Source organism: Mizuhopecten yessoensis, unplaced genomic scaffold, assembly GCF_002113885.1.
Source record: "Mizuhopecten yessoensis strain PY_sf001 unplaced genomic scaffold, ASM211388v2 scaffold2995, whole genome shotgun sequence".
Classification (NCBI taxonomy): Eukaryota; Metazoa; Mollusca; class Bivalvia; order Pectinida; family Pectinidae; genus Mizuhopecten; species Mizuhopecten yessoensis.
In genome coordinates this window covers 896844-911052 of record NW_018404823.1, presented here as the reverse complement: position 1 = coordinate 911052, position 14209 = coordinate 896844, and the positions used below count along the sequence as shown (strand labels likewise).

At 35.6% G+C, this 14209-nt stretch overlaps 1 protein-coding gene across 1 annotated transcript; it reads left to right on the top strand.

The window, feature by feature from the left end:
• The first annotated feature begins 8 nt into the window (after positions 1-8).
• LOC110446777 (CAAX prenyl protease 1 homolog) lies at positions 9-13463 on the top strand. The gene is made up of 10 exons (XM_021492079.1): positions 9-131; positions 4848-4994; positions 5596-5682; positions 6116-6232; positions 6692-6844; positions 7221-7362; positions 8374-8528; positions 9460-9621; positions 10599-10739; positions 11675-13463. The coding sequence occupies exons 1-10, from the start codon at positions 12-14 to the stop codon at positions 11891-11893; spliced, it is 1443 nt and encodes a 480-aa protein (XP_021347754.1). The 5' UTR covers positions 9-11; the 3' UTR covers positions 11894-13463.
• Positions 13464-14209: the final 746 nt, after the last annotated feature.

Genomic DNA, 14209 nt, shown 5'->3' with positions numbered 1-14209 from the left:
CCCTGACATTGATGATGACAAAGCCGGCATTTTCTAGCAACATGGACCCGTCAGGAAGTTCCATATTTATGGCCGTACTCGGTTTTCAATGGATTGTATACATGTGGGAATCGTATCTATCGTCGAGACAGGTACATTTAGCCTGGAAATGAACCAAACACATCAATATATGTACATCACAACGACATACAGTATTTAACAGCTCGACATGCCCCCCCCCCCCCGGCCTAGTGACAGTGTAACAGTTTAAGGATTTGGTACAATTAAGTTTTTGTTATGGATAATATGTACAAAGATGTATGGTATATGTAACAACAATACACGTTTCCCCTTTGTGTTGCCATTTAACTGCATGTAGAAATGTATTTATCAACCCATGCAGGGATGTACAGTTCGACTAGACATTTTCATAGTGAATGTATAATTGTATTGATCATACTGTCTACTGAAAATCTTCAATATACGCTATGAATATACACTGACACGAAAAAGAAACGCAACCCCTTTTAAATGACCATAATTTTATTATATTAAGAAACTATTGTTAGCCTGTGTTGAATAATATTGTATCTGAGTGAGTGTCAAACTACGCGTCCTCTTGTCCGGAGATAGCCCGATTAGCATGTGCACCGATAAATTTGGCCGCATTGCATGCGTCCCAGACCTGTTTATCATTCTTCATAATCAGGTATCGGGTTAGCCCGAGTTACCTCTGGCCCTGACACCAGACTTAGACATTTTGACAGATAGATCTCTGGTGTTGGGCCATGGCCAGAGTACACTCCTATATGAAAACGTGGAATTCCGTCAGTAGAGTCCTCGGTTTACAATCTTTCAAAATTTCCCACCTAAGCGGATGCCATTTTTGTAGGTCATGGGGATGACTAATCAACAAGCCATACTGATCCGAACCAAAACGGAGGATATTATTCTTGTTTAGAAGATTTCCGGACCGCCTCTTTTTTTTTATTTGTCACAGCTTGAGACCTACAAAAATGGCATCCGCTCAGGTGGGAAATTTTGATGATTGTAAACCGAGGACTCTAGTGACGGAATTGAGCAGCTGTTGGTGATAATAAGAGTGGATTTAAAATCAATGAATAATCCAATTATCAATATATGTAAGGTACGTGCACGTGTTGTGGCAAAGTCGATTTTTGTTGTCACCACCTAAAAACTCTCTGATATCAAACGGTGTCGGAGAATTCCACGTTTTCATATAGGAGTGTGCTCTGGCCCCACACCAGACATCTATCTGTCAAAATGTTTAAATGTGTTGTCAGGGCCAAAAGAAACTCGGGCTAGTATCGTGTAAGAATTCGTCAGGTAAAAGAAATTTGTTTGTGATTACGTCAAAAAGCCTAGACTAACTAACGATACATGGAACAGGGCAGTGCAGTTACTGTTGGCTGGAAATGCTGTGGCAAAAGAACTGAATGTCCACAAAAGCACAATATGTATGTTGTCTTTACTGCAATAACTGGTACAACTGCCGACTGCCCTCAAACTGGCCGATCCAAGGTTACAACGCCTCGTCAGGATCGGTTCATGCGGGTACATCACTTGTGCAACCGGTTCAGAACTGCACAAAAAACTGCCAATGAGACACCAGGGACACTCAATCCTAGGATAAGCCGAGATACTGTGTTTAGATGTCTCCGTTCCTACTGCATTAAGCTGTGTTGCATTGTAGTGGGATTGCCCCTGAACCGTCATCAACCTACAAGCTAATTTTCTAATTATGACCCTTCTTTATATTGTGACAACTGTTTTTTTTTCATTCTGTGGGTGGCTGATAGGGGGTTGATACAGAGGTGTTTTGGTACTCGTTCTTGCATGTGGCTACAGTATCGATACTTGGCCTATATGTCATCTTGTAGTCTTACTAGATATCAGATGTGTAACAGATAACGAAAAAATTCAAAGCCAAACTCAGATTCAAACCTGAGAACCTCAAAACTTTGGAAAATGCTCTACGAATTGAGCTGCCTGGTGACTGGCGATTGACCCAGTCCAGTTTCACTACAAGTCATTCCCTTCTCCTTTTCTAAGTTTTTGCGCCTATAAAGACAACAATTATTTACAACCCAGGTTTGGGTTTTTTATGTTGAGCATTCAGATCATCCAGTACTTGAAACAAGGATTGGTCACAGGCACTAGATGTAACAGGAAAGGAAAATTGCATGACCAGTTCAGGATTCGAACCAGGGACCTTCCGAACTCTAGATGCTCTACAAATTGAGCTACCTTTCATGGTCACCAGCGATTGACCCAGTGCAGTTCTGCTTCATTCCTCCCTCTTTTTCTAAGTCTTTTCTCGCGAAGACAACAATATTTACAAGCTACAAATATAGCTAGGTTCGGGTCATCCTCGATATCCAGGTGTTACGCTCACTTTCGCTCTCTGCACCCCTGGAATAAGTCATAGCAAAATTGAAGGCACGAAGATAAGTGTTTGATTGGTCTCGGGTAAAAAAAAACTGACCAATCGCTAGGCTGATACCTGTCCTTTGAAGATTACAAAGTAGAGACGCCCGACTTCAAAGCCTGTCAATTTTTACCGTTACCTGACCGCAAGATTCTTTTGATTTATATTCAATTTTGCTATGACATATTCCAGGAGTGTAGAGAGCAAAAGTGAGCGTAATCCCTGGATATCGAGGATGGGTTCGGGTATCCCCTTGTAAAGAATTCACACAGTTCTTGGTCATGATCAGAGGCACTTAATGTAGCAGAAAAGGAAAAATGCGTGGCCAGTCAGGGATTTAAACCAGGGACCCTCTGAAATGTAGACAGATGCTCTTTGATGAGCAAGATGACCTAGATAACCGATTATTTGAATAAATCTGTTCTATTGCACACGCTAATATTTGTCACGTTATACCTATATGTCTTTATTTTACAACATGCTGAGTGTTTTTATCATTTCTTATCCTATGCCGTAGGTAGGTGTCCTATTGTCTCTTTTTTACCTTGATATATTTTTGAAAGATTTTTTCTTTATTTCCAGTCACCATTTGGTCAACAGAAGATAAACAATAAACACTTAATTAAGACATGCTTTTAATATTCTCGCTAGCAAATCTTCAAATATGTACAAAATTAAATGCTGGTACTCTCATTCGACAAATGAAACCAGTCCAGCAACTTGCTTTATGTTTACCTGTTCATTTGTGTATGAGGTTTTTGGAAGAGCTTTAGTCTGTTGAAAAATAATACACTCACAGGCTCATGGTCTATTGTCGAATCATCCATGATTATTAACAAATAAAATGTGTTGTTGCATCGCAAACGTGGTAAAATTAGTACTTGTTTTTTTCTCTGTAATTTGAAACTGCAGAATTTTCTAACACTGCAAATCTGTACAATTCATGTATTACCATTATTTTTTCATAAATTTCACTGGTTCATGTAACTGATCATATTACAATGTACCGTTTAGTTGCTATTTTGGTACAAATATATGGTCCCGATTTAAAACAACTTAATTTTTGGATCTTGAGAATATAACATTCAACGAATCACACACAAGATTATTATTTTACATATACTTACATGTACATACATCAGTTGTACCTGCCATGAATGCTGGCAAGTACACGTACCAATTATGCAACTTGGGAACATACAATAGGAAATAAAAGCAAAACTATGGTGAAATGCTGTACTGACTGGTATATATATATATATATATACATAGTTATTTTTTTTTCAATTCTAATACGGATATGTTAAATCCTAGTTAATATAAGGTCATTCACGATATCAGCCCATAGACCCATATGTCACTGTCTGGAATATTAAGATCTGTTTATATTATGGTCAATTGCAACCTGCTATGAACCATGTATATATCAAACCTTGGCTCATGTCAGGGTAGCAAGCTTTCTACCTGCAGCTAAATAGAATCTGTCAAATTATTGCCAATCAAGTACAGTATTTCACTTAAAAGGCCAGTTGATGCATGTGCAAAGTTCTTACCATTATGTATTCACCATCTTATATACATATATACAAACATACATCATTGCCGGTTTGAGTCACAGTACGGCACTGTGTTGTATATCTTTGAGCAAGATACTTTACTCCACTTGTTCCAGTCTACTCAGCTTTAAATGAGTATGTGGTTGGGTAGTGCTAGAATTGTTGATTGCTAGCCGTTAGCGCCGAAATGGCAGCTCCGGCTGTATGCTCCCCAGGGAGTTGAGAAAGATATTGGCTGGTTGCAAAGGCCCTATAACCATGGATGATAATTTGTGAACCGCTTTGAGACAACCTACGAACTAGGTTGTGATAAAGCGGTATACAAGAACCTCAAATTATTATTATTATTATCATTTCGAGATACAGATTTTTTGGAACAAAACCCACATGGTACACTAAGGGGGCATGCATGTGTACTTCTGGTGTAAATGTAAATCAGTGGGAAACCAACTTTGTCGAAGAGAAACATGATCAGTAAAGGATGACAGCTGATATTTCATACATCCTTCATGAAAGTTAAAGGATCATGGATGTCTCCTGACTAGTACCCTATCATTGCACATGCAGTCAGCAACCACATACCAGTGCATTTTGCATATTGTCGACGACATCTCTAAGATTTTCAATGCTAACTGGAAGTACACATGCCCTATCATGTGACATGCATATCTAAAACCTGGGAAATTCAGTGAGAAAAGGTATATGATTTAAGCTATGTGGTATATATGGCCTGATGTCAAAGATTAGTGTACATGCATATGTCTTCCTAATAGTTTCATCAGAAATGAAGATATATTTTTCTTATGCATTTAGTAATTTTCAGGTAAATGTCATTTAATTTGTTATATAAAATATATTTTCAGAGATTTCTAGCTCGGACAGTGGAGACAGTTCCAGATACTCTAAAGCATGTGCTGGACCAAGAGACTTTTACTAAAGCACGCCTTTATCAGCTGGACAAAAGTAGCTTTGGGTTTTGGCACGGGCTTTATTCTCAATTTGAAACAACTGTAAGATTTTGCTCCTTTTTGTTTTCAAGCTTAAAGCGTAATATATATTAAATTTATTTTTGTTGTGCAGATCAAAACATAAATATTTACATATAAACATACACATAAAGATCTGTTCCTATGTTCCATCTTTCAGTGAAGCTATAAAGGAGCGTTTTGATTTCATTATCCTATGTTAACAAACCTGTCCGTACCTACATGTAGTAAATTAACCTAGAGTGGTTCAGTGTATATATATATATGATATATTTATAGTTAGAAACTGACTTAAGTGCATGATTTAATTTTACTTCATTGCACTTTTACAAATTGTAGACATTCATTATATTTCAGGATTATAAATGGTACCTCTATATTACATATGACTTGCATTTGTTAACAAATCAAAATTGTTGTACAAATGTCAAATGGTCAAAATAATTTTTCAATTAACTCCTGGTGTAAGTTTTGACTTATCAGTTAGTATTAGTAATATCTAGAAATTGTAAAGTAAAACTGTAATTTATTATCAGGCTATTTAATAAAAAAAAGTCATCTACTGAATGAATGATTGGTTACATTTGTCAGCCTTGATGGTAATGGACCCCATGTTTTGTTGTAGCTGATCTTGGTTTTTGGTGGGTTTCCATTTGTTTGGTGGTATGCCGGTGAAGTTACAGGCAGATTTGGATACGGACCTGACTATGAGGTAGTTTATATAAAGTCTTTGAAAACTTGTAAGAAATGCACAAGAAATATATTTACAGAACACCTTACTTTAGAAGCAGCTCTAGCTGTGGGTTATTATATATATATTTGCTGATAGGTTGAGATTCAGCTTGCAGCATTGCCACACATGTTCCTCGTGTCCTTGAACAATGCTTTAGATAATATTGATTCTTCAAGTCTACCTAGATGTGCAAAAGGATATTAACTTGCAGGGAAGAAATCATTTGAAAAATGATGTCTCTCTCAGATGTGACTTCTAATAACAGAGATCAGTTCGTGTATTAAGTAATATATTACAAAGATATTACTATGTGATTTGAAAATCAGTTCTGCATTACTGTGAGTACAACAACCAACCTATATCCTTTTATCATGTATAACTCAGTATAATCTGCTGTTATTTTTGTCCACAGATCCTTCAGTCTTTGTCCTTCCTATTCATAACCAGCATATTTTCCACTGTTACCTCCCTTCCATGGACGGTGTACTCCACGTTTGTATTGGAGGAAAAACATGGATTTAACAAACAGGTAAGGCATGGGTATACTCTTTGAGAGCTGTGACTTAGCATGAGTGATCACTTATTGACCATTTGTTCATGAGAATAAGGTAAATGCAAAACAACAACAAAAACCAAAATCAATTTTGTGTTACCTCCTATTAAAATTCCGAGTTATTAATTTTTAGCTCAATATTACAAGGAGGGGGTATGAATGTCGTTTAGCAAATGGTATCCCTAGGACAGGAATTAAAAGGTTTTGTTGTGCTGGGGGGGGGAGATATTTCCCTACAATGATACGATACCAGCAGGGGGGAGGGGGGGGGGGCAATTTTTACCTAGTATTGATATAATCCCTTTAAAACCTCTTAGAATAACACTCATTACACATCAGTATGGGTCTCCAGACACACATGTAACCTCCTGTTATTGATGCTTAGATTCCTGTAATGGAACATTGTCTTATTGATGTGTAATTTATTATTTGCAGACGCCTGGTTTCTTTGTGAAAGATCAGATAAAGAAGTTCATTGTGATGCAGTGCATTTCCCTACCAGTTGTTTCTGGGCTTATCTATATTATTCAGATCGGTGGTGACTATTTCTTCATCTATACATGGATATTTACCTTCGTGGTATCTTTGGTAAGTCTTAGCATACCGGTAAGTCCTTTTGGATCTAATATTTCATGCAAGAACATGAAATATATTCAAGCAAATATTTTGAAGTACCTAAAGTAACAAAGTATAATCTGGGCAATGGTTCGTTCATGTTGTCTTTATTGATGAAACATGTTATAGAATTTTGTGCAAGGGGAGATAATTCTAACACAAATTGTGGGTACATGAAGGTGTCTTTGTTTTTTGTTAAACAATTAACACAGTGAATACAATAAGGTCATGCAGGGACACATGGCAGAAAATTGAAAGACCGTTGGTGTGTTAAGTCTGATACAGTAATCTTAGGTATGGAGGTGCATGTTCGTGTGCTTGAATCCTTTGATATTTTCTCTGTTAACAGCTATTGATCACCATCTACGCCGACTATATTGCTCCGCTGTTTGACAAGTTCACCCCCCTACCAGAGGGAGACCTCCGCACCAGGATTGAAGCCCTGGCTGCCAGCATTGATTTCCCTTTGACGAAGCTCTTTGTTGTGGAAGGTACAAAAGAAGTGCTGTCTCTTGTAAAATAATACGAGGCAAATTCAATTTCTTCTTTTAGTTATTTGTCTCTTCATAGGTATGTCATTATTCTTATCATAATTTAATCATCTCATAAGTAGAGTTTTTGTTTTTGATTTGTTATAAATTAAATGGAGGCTATCCATTGGGAGATGATAATGGTTTCTATGCAGAACAAGTTTTATGTTAAGTAGAATCAGAGTTTCAGCAGGTTCTGGTAGATTATATTTGAACATGAACACACAAGATTGGATATCTGATTGACCGAGTTGTTTTATAAATGAGCTTTCCAATCAGTTCCAGCTTTTCATTTAGTGACATTAGGTGTTAATCAACTGAATTACACAACCAATGACATTTTCTATTTGACGTTTCGATGACTAGTACGATATGTACACTGTCAACTTCATTAGACAAATAACCAGTGATTTGTATGCACACTAAGGTGTAAAATGTATACAAGTTGTCCACAAAATCGATGTCAATTTCGGCTACGTACAAAAGTTGTTATATATGTACCGAAATGACTTGATTTAGCTACGCTTTGTTTAATACTTGGTCATAGATGTGCGAGAGTCTTTGAGCCCCTTGTCTCTTAATCAACTGATTTAGGAGCACTTATGTTAAATCAATCAATCTGCTGTTTATAGGATAGCATGGTTACTCAAAAATTGATAAAAAGGGGTAATTCTTATAAGTTGGATATTTGGTTCATCCCATGACATATATGCTAAATGAATAATAGTTTTTCTCTGTTAGATACCTTTTTGGCTTTCTCCAATTGGAAGAAAAATTGATTTAAAATAAGGACATGATGTCATAATGCAAGTGTGATGGTGCAACGTAATGGTGACATAACACAGGGTAGTGTTGAGAAAATCTTTTTCTAGAGTTTAACTTGTATCAGTTACAAATGTATGGCTTCCCTAATGCAGGTGACCACTTAATTTTGAACAAACTGGTATTTGATTACAAACGTTTTCTTTCCAGGTTCAAAGCGATCAGCCCACAGTAATGCTTACTTCTACGGGTTCTTCAAGAACAAGAGGATCGTTCTGTTTGACACCCTTATAGAGGATTACAAACCTCCAGGCGAGGAGGAGAAAGACAAGAAAAGCGAGGAAGAGGAAGATAACTCTCACAAGGTCTTGCTTCATTTACTTCAATAGTGATTAAATGCTCTGTTGTCGTTTAATGTTTCTTTACTTTTCAGTTTTTAGAAAAAAAAATCCTGGCAGTGAAAATAGGCTGCAAACCATAATGATCATGAGATCATTACTTTGATATTTTCAAAACTTGAAAAAAAACAACTTGAAAAACTTGAATATGTTACGGCTTTTCCAGTAAATCATTTAATTTCTATATGTGTATTAGGGGTACCAGGTAAGGTTGTTTCTAATAATTTGCATAGAAGTAACAGGTAGGGATTCTTCCCAGGTAATCATGAATAGAAGTGATTTATTATGGTGTACTGGCTGGCGTTGGTTGGATTTTTTTTAATGGGATAATGTAACATATTTCTCTCAAGTTATGGACTTTTCACATGTTAAGGAAATTTTGTACAGGCATTTCAATATTACATGAATATAATTCTTTTTGTGGGTACAAATTTTCTTTTGTGCAGTGACACTTTCCCATAATCGTAGGATTCATTAGTGTGGAAAAAAGTTATTTGTGGGGTGCCGATTTCATCTCATTGAAGTTATGTTTGCATGATATGATACTTGATTAATGAAAGTTTTTAGCTGTGGTGTCATGCAAAATTATACCACATTTCAGGAAGAAATAACCATGTTTACAATATTTGATTGCATGTGTAGACTTTTAAACACATGTAATAAATACTGCCATCCTTTAGTACAGAAATCCATCTTATTTTAACTAAACTTTGGAAATAAACTGAACTGGAGTTAGTCCAGCTGCAATAACATACAAATTGTAGCTCTGGACAACGGACGGACGATTTCTGATAGATGGTCGTCGTCAGGAGCGGAGAGTAGGCAGGGTATGAATATTCGTTCTAGAGTTAGTCAAAACCAGTAAAAGATAGAATAAACTCATTCGTGTTGTTTTCAGGATTCTGTAGATCCTGCTGAAGCTCAAGAGACGAAAACAGAGGAGAAAGACGAAAAACAAAAGCAGCAGGGCTGTACCAACGATGAGATTTTAGCTGTTCTTGGACACGAGTTGGGTCATTGGAAACTGAGTCACAACCTAAAGAATCTAGTAATCAGTCAGGTAAGTCACTGAATACATTAATGTAGCATGAAAAGTGCATATTTATGAAAGTTCAAATGATCACTGCTATGTAAAAAACTGAACGTATCTAGAAATTTACCCATGTCTTATTCACCACTTAAGTGCACCTTTTACAACACCTTGTTTACCAAGGGAAGTAACTCCTTCTGCACGGACATCACCAGGGACCAAAAGGGCAGTATGTCAGGAAATTGTCTCGTGCAAGAATTTTCAGTTTTTACATAGCAATGATCATACGAACTTGCACACATGTTAATCAGCTTAGATTTAGATAAGATTGGGATTGGATTCTACATATTGAATTCAGAAACCTTCAAATGTCCACCCTTGTGTCATCTGTAATGAGGTCACACACACCCCCCCCCTCATTATAGTTTCCAATAGTTATCCTGATTACACTTTGTGATCATGATGCAATGTTCACATATTTCTAAACATTTTCTTCAGGTTGGTAAGTATGGATTATGAAAAGTTCTTTTTACTCAACCAATACAATTTTCTATGTGACATTTTGATGACTGTCTTATTCCACTTTTCTAGCTTTCCAATCGGTTCCAGCTTTCCATTTAGTGACATTAGGTGTTAATCAACTGAATTATGAAAAGTTCTTTTTACACAACCAATACAATTTTCTATTTGACGTTTCGATGACTAGTACGATATGTACTCTGTCACCTTCATCAGACAAATGACCAGTGAAGCGTATGCACACAAATTAAGGTGTAAAATGTGTACGAGTTGTCCACAAAATCGATTTTAACAATCAACATTTGTTCATGCTATAAGCATCAGCAATTTTTGTAAGTATACACACATTATCAAACATCTTACAAAAACAGTTTGTTTAAATTTTTATAAGGTTGATACTCTCTCATTAAAAAATGTTGATCATTATTGATGAATGTTTCAGGTAATTAACACTGTGCACTCTTTGAAACATTGCTGTTTCTTTCCAGGTGAACACGTTTTTGTGTTTTATGATATTCGCCTTCCTGATCAAGAAGACGGTGTTGTATACAGCCTTTGGGTTTGACACTCGTCCCATACTTATTGGGATGCTCATCATATTCCAGTTTATCTTCTCTCCATATCACGAGGTAAGTGTCTCACATCAAGCAATTCTATTTTACATATATAGTGTTATTAATTATTATTACTTCATTTGATTGAAGGCTATGTGAACTAATGCAATGGCACCTTGTCCATCTGTTTACGTTTCCTTAAATGATAACTAGCTCAGAACGACTGAAGGGATTTTAACAGCATTTAATATGAAGCATTCCCAGGCTTAGGAGATTCACTTGTAATATAAGAAAGGCGTGGCATTATCTGTCGGGTAATGTTACATAAAGCGAAATAATACGTCAAAAGATTTGTTCTTGCTGGAAAAAATTAAAGACCAGTAGTATATAATTATATGTATTACAACAAGTATAACTATTGATTGAAAAAATGACCATGACAGTGTCCAAGTAGGTTTAACGGCTGAAGTCCAAGTGTTGACTAGTTCCGTCAGTTTGAATGTGTTGTAATCAGAAATGTATGTCACCTTGTAAGAAATCAGATTTGGAATTGTACCAGTTCTAAATATACCGGTAAAGCTTACTTGATTTTACATATATATAAGCCAACTTAATGATACCACTTCATCAACTACCATCGTTTTTCGTTTGGCTAAGGTGAGAAAATGACCACACATGTGACTTTACAAGGAAAGTCACAATTGTTAAAGTCTATTAATCTACTTTTACTTGTGATATTTTTAAAAACTGGTACATTTGTAATAGCACATGACTATAAAAGCGAAATCACGTACTAAAGACCAAAAAATGGAAGCTTAAGTACACATGATATTTTAATAGTGAAATGTGACATGCAATGCAAGATTTCAACAAATTGGTTTTCTCCCAGCTGGTATAAACGGTTATTTGTACTGGGAATATCAATATCAAGTTCAATAATAGAAGAATATTGACTTTTACATGCAAGAAATATTTCATTTTTTTTAATTCCCTGTTTATTTAAATTGCAGGTCTTATCCTTCTGTATGACAGTTCTCAGTCGTAAATTTGAATTTGAAGCTGATGCATTTGCTAAGAGAATGAAGAAGGCATCAGATCTGAAATCCTCACTGATAAAACTAAACAAGGACAATCTGGGCTTCCCTGTTGTGGATTGGCTGTATTCAACATGGAGTTACTCTCATCCCCCACTGCTGGAGAGACTCAAGGCCTTGGAGAAAACAGACTGACACTGTTCATTCATCAACATGAGTTGACATTTTGTTCAACGATGACATTGTTTGATTAATAAGTGATTGACATGTTTTTTTTTAACAATGTCAAATTTTGAGATAAATTCATAATTTCATGTAATTGGTGGATGAGAAATAGCGATGGCTATTTATAAATGCTCATTTTTTACATTATGATTCTACAATTCCATTATTCATAGTGACAAGTGTGTGCATGCTTTCAAATTTTTCTCAAATGTGTTAAAGTCTTATCTGTCCATCCTGCAATTTAATAAATTTAATGACAAAAGATTTTGAATGCTTGTAATTCTGACATCGTTTAGCAGTTATCCTGTGTACCATATAACTTAAACACTAAAAAGGTTAACAGATTTTTTATGCTTTATTTAAATTCTTTATCATTCATTTTGCCATATTATTGGAAATTTTTACGGTAAATTGCAAGCCACAGTTAATTTTTATTTTCAGGGAAATCTATAGCTACCTCAAATCAATTTGTCTAGCTGGGGTCATCCGATTAGTTAATTCCTGAATTCAAGGCTACAAGTTAATTTGTAAAAACCAAATTTTACCCTTACTACAACTCCCACAAATTCAATATTATTCCACAAAAACAACATCTTTGACTACTTAATGTGGCTAGCAGTGTCTAGAACCAGTAGTACCACTGGAGATTTGAATAGTCTGCTAGACTATTGGGCTACCCTTATTGTCTAACCCTGGAATTACTGCTATGATCTAAAACAGGCCACTTGTATCCTGTTATGTTTAAAACTCATTATTTGTCGTCAAAAGATTATGGTATACGTAGTGGAAACAATTCTGACAGTTTCGTAACCTTTTTGACACCAAATTTGTTCAAGACAATTAATATTTTGTCTGTCAAATTTAATGAAATTCCCTATACATCGTGAACTTGCATTAGTTTATCAAATAGTGTCTATGTATTTTTTTCTCTCTTTTTTTCTTTTTTTTTTCTTTTTTTTTCTTTTTTTCTTCTGTTAACCTGATCATTATTCATCAAGATACATGCTTTAATGAAAGAAAAATGCTGATTTGTCAATATAAGTACAGTTTTACTGTTTTAGTTTTTTTATATACCAGGGCCAGGGAGGAATGAATATTCTTTGACTGCCTTGCCATTCATAGCTTCTTTACATACATTGGTGTATGTAATTTTAATTTTCTAGGAAACTACCCTAAACAAAAACATGTGTGTTATTATACTGCTCAGAGTTTTAACTGCCACAGCATTAAATCAGATTTATGAAATTCGCATGTGTTTTCTGTTTCAGTTAGTTTTCTTAATCTACATTAATTTTATGAAATTACCTACAATTTACAATATAAATAAAATTTGTTCTTTTGACAAAGAGGTGTAGCTGTCAGATGATAAAAAATATACCAATTCTATACGAGAGAATCACACGTTTCAAATCCTCGGGACACAAAAATTAATATTGTAACTTAAAGGTAAGTGTTGTCTGTGTTCAACATCATAGATCTAGTTATTTAATCAAAATACTGTATGATGCAGCATACAATGCTTAAAATAAAGAAAATTTGATGTATCCTGGAGTTTGAGTTATTGTTATCAGCATAATCTACCACTTCAATCCAGGGATCGGTATAAACTCAAAGAACATAATCAACATAACTGTTAATTACAAAATGTATTTCATTCATACATTGCATTTAACTTAATTTAATTTAATTTAGTCCGGTAAAAATATAATTTGGCAGATAAATGACGGGTTGACTTCCCTAATCAATCAACTTTTTCATTTAAATCTGATATTTTTTTCTTAAATATATTAAAAGCTTATAAGTTCAATGTCAGAATAAGCTGCATGAAAAATAACTAGATTATCATATAACTATTTGGATCATCATAGTCCAGTTAACCAGACTGTACTCAAGAATTTATTGTACCAAATGTATCGTCTGGCAATTACGCTCCCATCAGATACAGACAGCTCAGTATACTGTCTGTAGACAAAATATTGACATCCTTCTCCAAGGTTTATGCATGGACTCTGGAGGCACGGTAGTCTAGTGGTCGGACGCCTGGCTCGTGACCGAAGGGTTGCTGCAGGTTCAATTCACGGCACGGCTCTGTGTTGTATCTTTGATCAAGATACTTTACTCCGCTTGTTCCAGTCTACTCAGCTGTAAATGAGTGCGTGGTTGGGCAGTGCTAGAATTGTAGAAAGCTAGCTGTTAGCGCCGAAATGGCAGCTCCGGCTGTATGCTCCCCAGGGAGTTGAGAAAGATATTGGCTGGTTGCAAAGGCCCTATAACCACGGATAATAA

What these genes read in the sequence shown, in the direction of transcription:
- LOC110446777 (XM_021492079.1), top strand. Translation starts at nt 12, where the DNA reads ATGATGACAAAGCCGGCATTTTCTAGCAACATGGACCCGTCAGGAAGT. An exon ending in CGTATCTATCGTCGAGACAG is followed by an intron (nt 132 to 4,847) that starts GTACATTTAGCC and finishes ATATATTTTCAG; the next exon opens with AGATTTCTAGCTCGGACAGT. An exon ending in ATTCTCAATTTGAAACAACT is followed by an intron (nt 4,995 to 5,595) that starts GTAAGATTTTGC and finishes GTTTTGTTGTAG; the next exon opens with CTGATCTTGGTTTTTGGTGG.